Here is a 14,441-nt window from a genome sequence, read left to right on the forward strand (position 1 = left end):
CAGATGTCAGAGGGATGTGGCAAAAGCCCTTGCCCCCCATCACTCAGCTCGGGAACCTGGGGCCTTTCTTGCTGCGATTTGGTTGTAGTCACTGGGCTGGTTGCGGGTATTGGGGGGGCATGGACAAGGCCCTCAGCCCCCCACTTCCCTGGCTCAGGAGAACCTGGGGCACTTATTGCATTGGCTCAGTGGTCATTGTTGGGCTGGTTGTGTGTGTTGGGGGGGTTGTGGAAGAGGGCTTTGGCCGCCCACTGCCTCGGCTTGGGAGAGCTTGGTGTGCTTCCTGTGCCAGCTCGGTGGCTGTCACTGGGCTGGTTGCACGTGTTATGGGGGCGTGGCCTACTGCCTTGGCCCCCCACCACCCTGGCTCGGGAGAGCCCATGGTGCTTCTGCAGCGTCTTGGTGACTAGTTGCGTGTGTTGGGAAGGTGTGGCCGAGGCCCAAGTCCCCTACCTTCGTGACTGTTGCGTGTGTCGTGGGGGCAGGGCTGAGGCCCCCAGCCCTCCCACCTTTCTGACTTGGTAGCCCAGGGGACTTGCAGTCGTTCTAGGTGTTATAAGTGTTCTTTGATAAAATGAGACCCTTACTAGTTAATTTCAAACTTTGTCTCTGGTTGTGGCTACTCTTTTTTTTCTTTCAGCTCTGTGTTCGATTATTTGCTGTTCCTACCACTTAAACTCTGTGCTGGAACTAATTTGCTGTACTTTGCCTACTTCTAAAATGGAGGAACTTTTTGTAGAGATCAGTACATTAGCTCTGTGGCTGAGCTAAATTGTTGCTTTGCTGCTGATTCCTTAGGGAAGGCTTTTTGTGCAGCTCGGGTGACTTTATAGGTACTCCTGGGTCTAGTGAGATCTGTTGCACTTGGGTTGTGTGGAAACTCTGGTCTGGGCCTGAGTCTTTCCAGCAAACTGCACCCCATGCAATTCTATATTCCTGACCAGTCTCCACTGAGTGGTGCTGTGCTGATTGGAGGGCAGATCATCTGTCCTTGCTGTGCTCCAGTGTTCTCTGGTGGGCCTGTCTCCCCCACCGCCCGTGCTCCAAATACTTCCCATAGGATGGGCCATGTGCCGGTCCTTTGTGATGACTCACCAGCCTCTGAGAACCCCTTTTTTTCAGTTGTTGTGGCTCCTTGGTCCTATGTGGGTCTATGGGAACCCTATTAGTGTTCTTGCTGGCCTGGGGTCATCAAGGCCCTCTTCTGCCCTGCTGCCTCCAAGCAACTTCATCTGAAGGACACAGCTGCATCTTTTGCCAGCTTCTGCTCCTTGCGCTCAGCAGCTCCAGACTGGAAGTAGCCGGGATTTGAAATGGTCAAAGCGGTTTTTTCTTTCTCTCATTGTGGCTTCTCCTGACTTCATACAGTCCTCCTTAGGTCTTTTCTCCTCTTCCTCTAAGCTCTAGTGGCCCCAGCTTGGCTGTCGTTGCTTTTTTATAGTTGTAAATTGGTTGATTTGTGGGAGAGGGTATCGCTGGGGACCATCTATTCTCCCATCTTGACTGAAAGTCCAGAAATACTATTTTGAATATTCATTTTGCAGTGCTTTTTATGGCAAGTTCCAGAAAGCAATTTTTAGTTTATTCATTTGTTTAAAAGTATAAGTTTGTGATTTTTGTTAAGCAGATATGAGAATAATGGAAAACTAGAATTTAGAGAATTGATTTCTGCATTATATTAGTAATTTTAATTAATAAAGTCATTACTATTAATATAATCTACTTGTGTGTGATGAATTTACACTGTAAAACTAGAATCACATATTGATTTGAATAATTTCAAATCTGAAAGTGATTTTTGCTATGAAGTATTTGTCATTATGGAGAAAATTACATAAATTTGGTGAGAATGTATAGAATTATTTCAAAGCATTTGATGTTCCTGTCTTGATATTTGAAGGATAGTAATGGAAACTTGGAGTTAGCAGTGGCTTTCCTTACTGCAAAGAATGCTAAGACCCCTCAGCAGGAGGAGACAACTTATTACCAAACAGCACTTCCTGGCAATGATAGATACATCAGTGTGGGAAGCCAAGCAGATACAAGTAAGTTTTCTTTTTTTTCTTAATATTTTAGTAGAAATGTACTGAAAAATTTTCCTCGTAATATATTAATTTTGCTTAAGCAGAGGTGAAGAACAAAAAGAGAGTTACTTTAACCTTGTTTTTATTAGTGTAGTTGAAAGGAGCATATGTATTTATTAGCTACATTATGCTTTTTCCAGATTAGCAGTAAAAGGTTTTATCTAATTTATATATCCTTTCATGGAGCATTTTATATAGTATTTATTGTTTTGAAATATGGACAGCTACAGGTATCATATTCATTAAAAAGAAAAATTTCTAGAATTTTAAATGGGCACAATCATTTGTTTTGTGTTAGTAGAGGCCCTAGTTTTACTTACAAAGATGAAGTATTGTTTGTAACTACTGATAGGTTTACCATTTAACAAAATTTTTCTTCCCTATTCTTCCCTTCCAAATAAAGATTTGAAGAAAGGTTTATTACCGTGGAACAAAATCTCTCTTCATCCAAAAAAATAATTTGGAAAAGATATTTTGGTGATACACACACATGCATACACACATGCATGTACACATAATACATATAAACACATACATATGGAAGATTTTACATGAGACTCTAGTTTTTCTTCATAGTATGACTATTTTATGCATTCAGAGATTTTTAGAGAATGTTCAGTTACCTCCATAACTCATTATGGTTTAATAATTGTACTGTATACAATTATGGTTTAATAATTGAACTGCATAAATGTAGGTATTTTATGCATTATGGATTTGAGAAGTTTCATTATTAACATTTGTATGAAAAGAACTTCTGATTTTGTTTATAGATCTTCTCAAAGATAGGAAACAACCAGAAAGAGTGCATTCACATAGATGTTTATAGGTATTGATTGATATTAAACTTTGTTTACTGTTTATTGATAAAATATTTTAATTTCCAGTTTTTAGGGTAATCATACTATTTTTGCTCCACAAATGATGTGTGTCTGCTGAAGTTGGAACACTCCTATCGCACATGGTTAATAGGTGATGGGAGAAATTTTGAATGAGAAAGACCTAGTTGCTTGCATCCCAAGTTCAAGACTGTGACTTGGCCTCTGTCTACATTTCTAGCCTTATGTTTTACTATTTTACTCCTCTCATTTTACACCATGATGATACAGAATGACTTGAAATTCTTGTACACCTAGTGCTATTTAATTTCTCTGTTTTTACACTTGATATTCCTTCTGTCTGGAATTTCCTCTGGCCTTTCCCTCCATAGCCTAGTTTATTCTGGTCTTAAAAGATTTAGCTCAGGAACTGCTTGTGGGAGAATGTTTTCCTTGGCCTCCAAGTTGGACCATATGCTTCTCCAGTATCCAGAGCATAGTTCTGTCTTCATGAGTACTGTGTTATTTTGAAATTATTTCCTTGAACACCATTGGTGCATAAATGTTGTTGAATTATTTTTGATATGCATAGAAAAGTTTTTTCAAAACCAGTGAAAGGGAATAAGCTTGAGAAGCTTGTTGCAAGAAGTTGGAAAAAGAAGTGGTGTAAGTATAGGAAGAATTAGTATTTGAAGATGACATCTCATATTTTTACAGGTTTCGAGACTTGGGGTGGGGAAAGAAACTGGTTAGGTAGTAAAAGGAAAAAAGAAAATGATGATTTTGACTGAAAGCTAACTGGTTAAAATGAAGCAAACAGGAAATTGATTAAACACAGTTCAGTGTTCTAGTTGAAAGGATAAAAAGATTTTAGAAAGATAGTTTTGAACTCTTAATATGATGGTACACTTTGTGACATGAGATAGTATATTATGTATAAAGGTGAAAATTAGGATTATAAGACTGATAAACAAAAGAAGACACCTTGTTTGCTGAGTGAAAGTGAGAAAATATTGCTTAAGGCAAATGTTAACACCTGTTCAAGATTTTGATAAGGAATAGTGAAAACGTTATAGAGGATAGAAAAAAATTTGAATAGGTGCCCCTAGGGAGAAGGCAACCTGATTTCAGAAATCATGTTTCTCATCTGCTGAAAAATAAAAAAAATTTTTGTGTGTGTATCTCTTGAAAAATATTCACTATGTGATTTTATTTTATACTTGAAATAAAAGGTAGAGAAATGGAGTTTATGTTTTCATCTCAACTGATTGACTATCATAGTGAGTAAATTGCTTGTTGTTTTGTTTTCTTTATCTATAAAACGTGCTGTTCTTCTAATCAGGATACTGATTGGGATAGTGTGTCCATAAAGTTGGTTTGAGAATATGGAGAAGCAAACTGTTGTAGAAATTTAATGTGGTGATTGTATTGTAATAGTATTAATATCAAACTGGAAAAAAAAATAGCTGATGGAGTAACAGTGATACTTTTCTATTTAACATATCTGTATTATGTTTTATAAGGTACCAAGAAGTATAGCTGCCATTAGGAAATAGTCTTGATTCAGCAATTAAATTTAGTAGGGTTATAATACAATGTTACATGCTTTAAAAATTAAAAAAGTAAGATGTCATGCATTCAGCCGGTATTTAAAAAAATACTCTTTTCAAATTACTATGTAAATATTGTTGAGAAGAAATGAAGTCTTTTGTGTATTTTTAATTCTTGGAAGGAGTGGTAAAACATATGGGAAGGAAAAAGAAAATAATTACAAATGAATATATGAGTATATCAAATGCAGGCCTCTATTGAAAAAAACTACACAAGTGCTGAGGGAACGTAGAGTAAAAGAATGATCAGAGAGTGAGGAAGTTCTCAGTGGATTATTGTAGATATAGAAACCCATTTGAGCATTTTCTCAATTTTATGTGAAGTTATTATTTGAAAGTTGATCATAGTACAACTTAATTCTTCCAAATATGGCAGGGATTGTTATTTTCAGTCAATTTTTTTTCTTCTTTTTTAAGTATAAAATCTCATAAAACCAGGGCTAAAGCATAAACAAAGTCATGCTAATTTTAAGTATGTTATCTGGTAGTTGCAGTGCTGACAAAACATCTATATTTTGAAATAAGAACCTCTATTTAATACTAAATACATATACTTTCTTGTTGATATAAGGTGAAGTATGACTGTCACCAACTGAGTGTTTCTTTTAGAAGTAACAAAACATTTTTTTGTGACTAGAAAAATTTAGTTTTTAGACCAATATTTTATGGAAGTCATATTTGGGGCTTGTGGAGAAATTTTCATTTATGCATACCCTGGTATATCAGAGGCTAAGGTAAATTACATTACTTGATTTGAAGAACATTTATATTTGTGAGCCTTCATTTAATATTGAAGAAGTAATTACATTTCCAGTAGTTAGTAGAACAATCATATGCCTCTTTAGTGCATTTTTTCCTTTTGCTTTTGAGAGAAAAAGGAAACATTTCAAGGAAAGCTTGTCCTTTGCATAATTTAATACTCGAGTTCTGAGAAAAGGCTCAAGTTATTTGTAGTATAATTAGCAAAACTTCTTGGCAACTTTTTTCATTACTTGGACTTACTGTCCAGATAAGATATCGTAGATTGTTAAATTTGTGTCTCCTGCCCCCATCTTAAATTGGGAATAAAATCGTGTTGGAGTTTTACAGTCAACAATATTAATGAAAATAGGACTGGGAAACAATGCCAGATGTTGAGCATCATAGGTGTACTTTTTTTTTTTTTTTGTCCTTTTTGAGACCGGCCACACTGCGCTCAGCCAGTGAGCGCACCGGCCATCCCTATGTAGGATCTGAACCCGCGGCGGGAGTGCTGCTGTGCTCCCAGCGCTGCACTCTCCCGAGTGTGCCACGGGCTCGGCTCATAGGTGTATTTAATAGAGGAAAGATTCTGCGAAGTTTTTGTGTCATGACAATCTCTGTCATAGACTTGACCATGCAAGGCTTTTGCCCAATTTGAAATCAAGTAGTAATATTCTTTATTTTATGACCATTAAATTCTTTTGAACTTTTTTAAAACAGGAAAAATACAGTATATGCCCACCAGAACAAGATGTGCTACAATTGAGCAATCAAACTATGGATCAAAAGATAAGAGGGATTTGGGTAGGTAATTTTAACACAGAAAGTAATACCACATATTGACTTAAATTTTAGAAAAATTGATATGACACATTGGAATGAATGTTAAGTGGTAGACCCTTCAAAAACTTATAGTCAGTGTATTTTTTCCCCAAAATGATTTGAATTATTTGGAGAGACTGCATAGAAAGTGAGAAAAACCTTGAGGTTCTCTTTTATATTCAAGTTATGATTGTACTGTTTGGGCAGACTAATAGTGATTTAAAGCACAAGTGATAAATAGATTCAATAGCTCTAATCCCTACTGAGGGTAAATCACCTACATTAAGCAGTTTAGGATTTTATTAATTGAACACTGATACTTTTCCCATTCCCCAAATTTGTTAAATAAGTAACTTCAAATGTAAAAGATTAGTGCAATGAAAGTTAAATCTCTTTTTCCATAGAAATTTCTAATACATAAAATTATTTTGATGATTCACCAAAAGTCAAAGTAAAGCTTAAAAATGAGAGCTAAGTGGTATGAAAGTTACTTTTTAAGTGATCAGATGCGTTTCATTAGACATGAACTATAGAATGACTTATATAACTTTATGGATTTGCTTTAGTTTTAGGGCAGAATGATAGCCATTGGCCTTTGTACTTTTTGTTGACTAATATGGAATATTAACTGTATTTTTTTTCAAAATCCAAGTTGACAAATGTAAAATTAATAATAAGACTCTGGATTGGCTCCCTTACTATTCACTTTCCTTCCTTAATAAGTCCTTCCTTACCAATGCTGCCATTATAATTTTAGCAACTATTATTAAAATGGAACTAGACTATTTAGAGCTGAACTGTTTGATATAGTTGTCACTAGTCACATGTGGTGATTAAAATGAAATAATATAAAAATTTAGTTCCTTAGTTGCACTAAATACATTTTAAATATTAAGTAATTGTGGCTACCATATTGTACATCTCCATCATCACAGAACGCTCTATTGGACAACACTCTTAGAGAATCTTAATTCAGCAGTGAGAAAATTAGAAATTAGGAACATAATAAGGAAGCTGACTGAGGGCAGGGGAGAATGGGAAAGTGGGGTTGGAAACACAATTCGCACTGTTGATACCTTCTTGTTTTAAGTATTCTTTTAACATAATATCTTGTTGTGCTGTTTGTCCTTTCATTTACTAGAAAAAATTTTAGATGGATAGATAAGAGGATATGTTCTCATATTTTCGAATTAGTGCCATTATGAAGATGACTCATAATTGTTATATCTATGTCATAGTGTTACTGGAGGAGAGGGTCTGGGGAGGTCAGATACCCGACCTCAACCATGTCCCCTACCAGGTTCTTGACTCTGCCACAGGAAAGAATTTAAGAGCAGAGTCAGAGGAGAAAATGAAAGCAAGTATAATGTAAAGAGTAAGGAATACATACTTCATAGGCAAAGTGCGGGCTGACGTGAGAGTGAGTAGCAGCCACTTTTATCCTGGATTTCACCTTTTATATTTGGCTATCTGTACATATTCATGGTATTTATGAGTATTCAAAAAAGGGAGTAGTTTCCACTTATGCAACTTCTTGCCTTGTGCATGCTCTGTTTGTTTGTTTTGGCACATGCTCAGTGGTTTAATTCTTGGATATATACCTAGTATACTCAAAATATACTCATTGCTCTCTAGTGCCTCCAGTGGAAAGTCATTCAAGGACAAACTCCTTTCTACTGAGCTTGCTTGACCTCTAAAATTGATCAAACTTGCTTCTATCTTCCCATGTTGTGCTTGGAAATAGGTGCAACACACAACAGTAACTCTCTTCTAGCTCAGGGCCCCAGGGAGAGACTTAGAAGAGTGGCCCAGTACTCTGGGAAATTGAGCAACTCAAATCTCATTTCCCCCTCAGAGATTTCATTTCCTTAATCTTTAGAGTTGGCGAGGGATGAGGGTTTGTCTTCTGTAGCTGCTTCAGATTGGTCAGGTTTGTAGGCCCTGCCTGTCTGGTAATAGAAATCTCTGGATACCTGATACGGGGGCCCTAGCTCAGTCCCCGGTGGCTTAGTCGGAATAGGGGAGAAGCCGCGCAAGGTTGTCTCATCTTCACCTGAAACTGTTGGAGTTTTTGTAGCTGTGGTATTGTGAAGGGGTGTCAGGTTCAGACACGTAGTAGGTTTTATGCTGTCTAGAGGGACTTTGATGGCTGGCAGGCTTGGTTCCCAAGCTAGGAATGTAATGTAGGAGTCCCCCTCATGAGGGAAAGCCCTTATTGTATTCAACCAAAGTGAGGGTTGTAATGATTTATCCAGCAACCAGAAACATTTTCTCCTCTAGCTGTAATGGAAGGTATATGGACTATATAGCATTGTTTGTTGACTATAGCATTGTTTTCCCATTCTGCCTTGGCTATTGTTAGTGATAAAAAGGAAAGACAGTTAAATGATAAAATGAGTAGTTACAGTTGTTCATTTTTATCATCGAAACAAGGATCTCTAGACCCAGCATGGGCAAAACAGGTGTTTACTGGGAGGAAGGGATTAGGCAAAATAGCAAAATGACAGTATAACACCCAGTAGTACCAGGAAAGTTACTAGATCTAGGGTCACCACCACATCACTTATTTGACTGCAAGTCGGTTTCCTTCTGAATATATATTTGAGATCTTCTACTGGTTTACATGAGTAGGTAGAGTTGTCTCTGGCCTCCTGGGGTTCCAGTAAAGTCTCATAAAAGATAGGCTTTACTCAAGAAAGGTGGACACAACTAGGAATTCCTTGTAAATTTACAGCAGTGGGACTAGACATCAGTACTTGATAAGGTCTCTTCATTTAGCTTGCAGTTGGCTGTCTGGTGTTCACTCTTTCCAGGTTTTCAGTTAAACTTGGTCACCTGGTTGAATAGGTGGTTCTAATCCTGGAACTGGGGAGAATAAAACCTTGTTCCCAAATTTTTGAAGAGCTTGCTGAACTTGATTCAGGTTATTGACATGCCTAACCATCTGATGTGTTTCATCATCAAAAAGAAAATCTGATGTTAGAAAGGGTCTGCCATAGGTCATTTCATAGGACTGATCCTTAAGGTGGTCTTAGGGGCCATTCGAATCCTCAAAAGAGCTATGGGCAAAAGGTCAGTCCATTTTGCTGATGTTTCTTGGCATAATTTAGCTAAGGTCCTTTTGATAACATAATTAGCCTTTTCTACTTTTCCTGACAATTGTGGCCCCCAGGAGGAGTGTAGCTGGTAAGAAATGCCTATGGCAGTTGCAACTTGTTGAATGACTTTTGCTGTGAAGGAAAGAACTGTTATTACTCTGGAGAGATCCAGGAAGCCCAAACCTGGGTATGATTTCCTTGAGAAGATACTTAACTACCATAGCTTTTTCAGTTCTAGAAGGGAATGCTTCGATCCAACCCATAAAGGTATCCACAAACACCAGAAGGTATTTGAATCCTTTGGCAGGTGGCATCTGGGTAAAATCCAATTGCCAATCCTCCCTGGGTATGTCCCCCTCTGTTGGACAGCTTTTAAGAGGGGAGGAAGAGTAGGATGATGCCCGGGGTCATTGCGAGTGCATGATTGACATCCTTGAGTTACTTCTTGAATAGTCTGAGTAAGTCTGCAATTATCTGTGCCTTTTGTCTACCCCTCTGGGTCCTTTCAGCCTCTTCAACCAAGTCTCTATCATTATATGTGCCAGAAGCCATATCTAGTAATTGGTTCTTTGGAGTTTGGGGCCATTAAGGAGGCTTTTTTTTTTTAGCCCCGCCCCCCTCCCCCGGGTGTCAGGAGCCAACTGGGTAATAAAATGCATACCTAAGAGGGCATGCCTCTATGGGGAACTGGGGTCAGTACTGCTGTATTTCCTGATTGCTGCCACTAGGCGGCCTTGAAATAAGTTCAGGTTTTCATCCTTCCCTTTGGAGTTCTCATGCACCCGGTCATAATTGACTGGTTTAACTGTGCATTTCCTCATACCCTCTGTTATGCAAGTTACCATGTGATTTCTGTATTCAAGGTCTTCTGCAGATCCCCTTTGATAGTCCCATTGTGGATCTGCCTCTGGGACAACGTTCTCTCCTGCCTGGAAAACAGCATGGCCTTGATATCAGGCAGCCAAGCTGTCTTTGTGTTTACAGGCAGCTCCTCTGATTCTTTGTTTTTCCTCAAATCCAAAACAGGTAGATAAGAGGATTTGTAAATTCTGCCAGATCAAATCATAAGTCATGGTCAGCTTAATGAATTTTTCAGTAAACTTCCCTGGGTCCTCGAGAACTACTCAACTTTTTCTTTGCACTTTGCCAGATCAGACATAGAGAAAGGCATGTGGACCCTGATTGTTTCTGTATTTCCATTAGCTGCCTCTTGCAGAGGGCAAAGGTTAGCCTTAGGGAGTCGATAAGTAGCTCTGCTCCTGGTGGCACTAGCAGAGCTTACTTCCTTGGGTAATAGAGGATATAAAGCAGGGCTAGTGCGATTAGGTGGAGGAGTATCTGTTGTGCTGGAGGAAGAACTCACAGCAGGAGAGCTAATGACCCCCTCAGAGATTCAGCCTGAACTGCTCAGAGAAGTTGGAATTGGTAGTACAGACAATTGGAAAGTAGGCTGAGTAGGGGCTGGCTGAGGCCCCGGGGGCTGAAGTTGTCTTGGAAGCCATTCAATATAGTGAGTGGGTCGTCTAGAAAGCCAGGGCTTTGTTTTTGGGGGGGGCTGTCAAACACATTCTATGTTGGTCTCTCAGTCCAGGGTCTTGATATAGCCCCATAAAAGTGTAAACATAGGGTACTTCACCCTATTTTCCCTCTCTTTTGCAAAACAAATCCAATTGTAGTATAGTATTAACATTTAAAGACCCATTTTCTGGCTAAACCTCTTGATCATCCAACTTGTATTGGGTCAGGCTGCATTGCAGTAGAAAACAATTTTCTTTTTCTTTAAACCATCAACTTTAAACTTTTCTCAATAACCCAGAAAGCATCCTAGTGGGGAGTCCACCAGGATGCTAGAGGAGGTTCCCATTCCTGATCACGGTGCCGGGAGGAGATGGGTACGATGAAGGTGTGCCCAAAAGGTTCTAGTATTCCTGGTCCACTGCTAGTAACCCAAGTCTCCTAGGAAAGATAACAAAGATATCATAGCTAAATGGGCAAGGGGTGGATCCCCTTTTGTGCTGCAAGGGAGGTGCATGTTGCTTTCTCTAGGTGTTCGATGGCATGTAGTTGAGTGGAGCCATGGCATTCTCCTCCCAGGAGAGGGACAGGACAGAAAAAGTGAGAAAGGATGCGAAGTGCATGAGGTTTTGTGAAGTCTGGAGGTGAAACATAAGGCAAAGGGGAGGGTTGCCCCTCATGTCCACCTTCTTCACCACGCAAGCAGCAAAGGAAAGATTGAGAGCATTGTCTATCTATTCTGGACATAAAAGCTGGCAATTAGTATTCCCTATACACTTGGGAAATGTTGTCTAGAGTTCCAACGGTTCTGGTCATTATAAAAAATGGGGACCTTGGAAGCACTCAATTAGCCTGTCCTCATCCTGATTAGGACCCATTCTAAGTACTTAAATTTTATTAAACGTGGAAAACTTAAAAATTGTCATCCAGGTATTAAAGTTTTTTGAAACCTGTGTTTAAGAGTACTTGTAAACAGTCTTTTCCATGAATCTGACTACAAATGCTTTTAGAGAAAAATCAATACTTCTTGCAGTTTTACTAAGAGTAGTTTAATACTTCAAGAAAGCCTTGTTCTAACATAGAGGAAGTTTAGTTCTGTATCAGTGTCAGTGTCTTTTTAATATCAAAGTTTAATCTTTAGAAAGACTGAGAAATAATTCCCTTTTAATTATAGCCAACTTAATCACTCACACAAAATCTTCTCTTAAATTCACCCTTCACAAACCATTATCACCACTTTGCTTTAGACTTTCAGTTTTGTCCTATGCATCCTCTTTCCTAAATAACCAGTCATTTTGCTTTAGGACAAAAATTCACTACACAAGATACTTTTTCATATAAAAGTATCTTTTCTTTTTAACCTCCCTGACCACAACTGCATCTCCTTATCCATAGCTTTCTTCATATCTCGTCTCTTCTCCTACTTATTTGTTTCTTCAGCAATACTAAATTAGCTTCATTTATCTAAAAATTGTGTGATCAGAGATCATTCTGTTTTAGGCTGGGCTTATAACGTTAACTTAGAAAACCTCTAGCAGAGCCAAATATAATCCTGTTTGACCAGTAAACCCAGGTAAAAATGTATGCCGATAGGCTTTAACCAAGGTATAAGTCTTTATTCTTGACCTGCTCCAACAACCCCATAATGATGAAACAAAAATCCACTGATAAGATGTACCATTGAAGACCTTGTATGGCCCCCCACCAGTCAGCTGTACAAACAGAAGATTTTGTATACACCTGACTACAGAACCACTAACTAGGAAGGATGTACCTGAAGTGGTACAAAAAGGAAAATATATTTAATGTATATATTAAGAAATAAGAAATATTAAAGATATATAAGCTAGGTTTTCAACAGAAGAAGCTAAAAAAAGAACAAGATAATAAATCGAAATAAAATAGAAAAAAATTTTTAAAAGAACAAAAATCTTATGTTATCGGAGGAGAAGATGCACAAAATGTGAAGAGGGGCACTAAAATAAACTCCTGGCTTCCTCAAAGTGGGCAGCCTATCTGCTGTATCAGATCATTATCTGTCCCGATGACCTGACACAGTTAGAGGCAGCATGGTCGGAGATTTATTGACAGAATGGCTGATTCTGCATGGCTCAAGTGCCTTCCTCGGATCCCAGTGTCCTAGGACCAAGCTTAGGGTGGTAGCATTCTACCTTCCGTTGGTGGCATTCTACTATATCAGGGAGTGGTTACGCAAAGCAGGGAACAGTTACCCAAAATGCAGATGAAAGGAGAAATCCACCACGGCATCCTATGGTCCAGGATCAGGCAGGTCAGCTGGACCCCTGACAGTACAGGGCAATCCCTGAAAATGTTAGCCTGGTTTGCTTCCATAGCCAATTACTCCAGCCATAGGGGTTCAGAGAAAAACCCAGGCCACCAGGGGGTGCCCTCCTGGATGGCTCATCAACGAGATGTTACTTAGGAGGAGAGGATCTGGGGAGGTCAGATAACTGATCTCAACCCTGTCGCTTACCAGGTTCTTGACACCGCTGCAGGAAAGAATTCAAGAGCAGAATCAGAGTAGAAAGTGAAGCAAGTTTAATGTAAAGAGTAAGGAGTGCACACTTCACAGGCAAAGTGCAGGCTGACTCCAGAGTAAGTAGCAGCTGCTTTTATCCTGGCTTCCACCTTTTATAGTTAGCTATCTATACATATTCATGGTACCTATGAGTATTCAACTAAGGGGGTGGTTTCCAGTTATGTAACTTGTAACCTCGTGCATGCTGTTTGTTTTGGCACATGCTCAGTGGTCAAATTCCTGGATATACACCTAGTATACTTAAAGTATACTCATTGTTCTCTCACGCCTCCAGTGGAAAGTCATTCAAGGACAAACTCCTAGTGAGCATGCTTGACCACAAAAATTGATCAAACTTGTGCTTGAAAGTAGCTGAGCACCAACAGTTAACTCTCTGCTAGCTCAGGGACCTGGGGAGTGGCCTGAGACCCAGACTCTATGAAACTGAACTGAGCACCTCCTATTTCAGTAGTCTAGTGATTAACCTTTATTTATTGATTGATTGCCTAATATGTATCAGGGACTTTTTATAGGTATTAAAAAATATACATAGTCTAAGTTTACACAAGGGTGAGAAAGTAAATAACAAACAGTGTTAGGTAGTGGTAAGTTCCTGAAGAACAATAGAGCTCGGCAAAGAGGTAGAAGCAGAGGGGTGATGGGTGTGGGTTGGGCATAGGATATGCTATTTTAGGTAGTGTGGCCAGGGAATGCCTCTTGGCTGAGGTCATATTTGTACAGACACCTGAATGAAGTGATAGTGAACTTCCTGGCTGTCTGAGGGAAGCACATCCCAGGCAAGGGCCTGAGGTGGAGGTGTGTTTGGCTCATGAGATGAGTAGTGAGGACACAACCTGGTTGAAGCTGAGTGGGGGAGGGTAAGAATGGCTGTTTTTTCACTACCTATCTCCTGCTGAACATGCATGTGTTCATATTTGCCTTTCTCTCTTAAGGGTATCCCTGTCCTTCTGGTGGCTCATGGTTTTTTTGTTTTTGTGTTTTTTAATATTTTTTCTAATCTCCCCAAACAACAATTTAGTTTACAGTTGGATCAGTTTCTGCACGCAGAATTTTTCCTTCAGTTGCCCCTGCCCTACTACATATTCTCATTATAACTCTTCTCAAACTCTCGTTCAACACTTTAACTCTTAACTCCCCAAACAGACGTGTTTCTGCTCATGTCCCTCCCCTGCCTAGAAATCTTTGTCTGTGGA

General features: G+C 39.1%; 1 protein-coding gene across 1 annotated transcript in view; it reads left to right on the plus strand.

Moving 5' to 3' along the window:
• Positions 1-14,441, plus strand: part of USP25 (ubiquitin specific peptidase 25) — a 158,211-nt gene that overhangs the window by 37,171 nt on the left and 106,599 nt on the right. The window contains exon 7 of the mRNA XM_008572152.1: positions 1,901-2,045. Coding sequence (XP_008570374.1) covers positions 1,901-2,045 — 145 coding nt within the window. The remainder of the gene's footprint in view (positions 1-1,900; positions 2,046-14,441) is intronic.

Source organism: Galeopterus variegatus, unplaced genomic scaffold (genome assembly GCF_000696425.1).
Source record: "Galeopterus variegatus unplaced genomic scaffold, G_variegatus-3.0.2 Scaffold758, whole genome shotgun sequence".
NCBI lineage: Eukaryota > Metazoa > Chordata > Mammalia > Dermoptera > Cynocephalidae > Galeopterus > Galeopterus variegatus.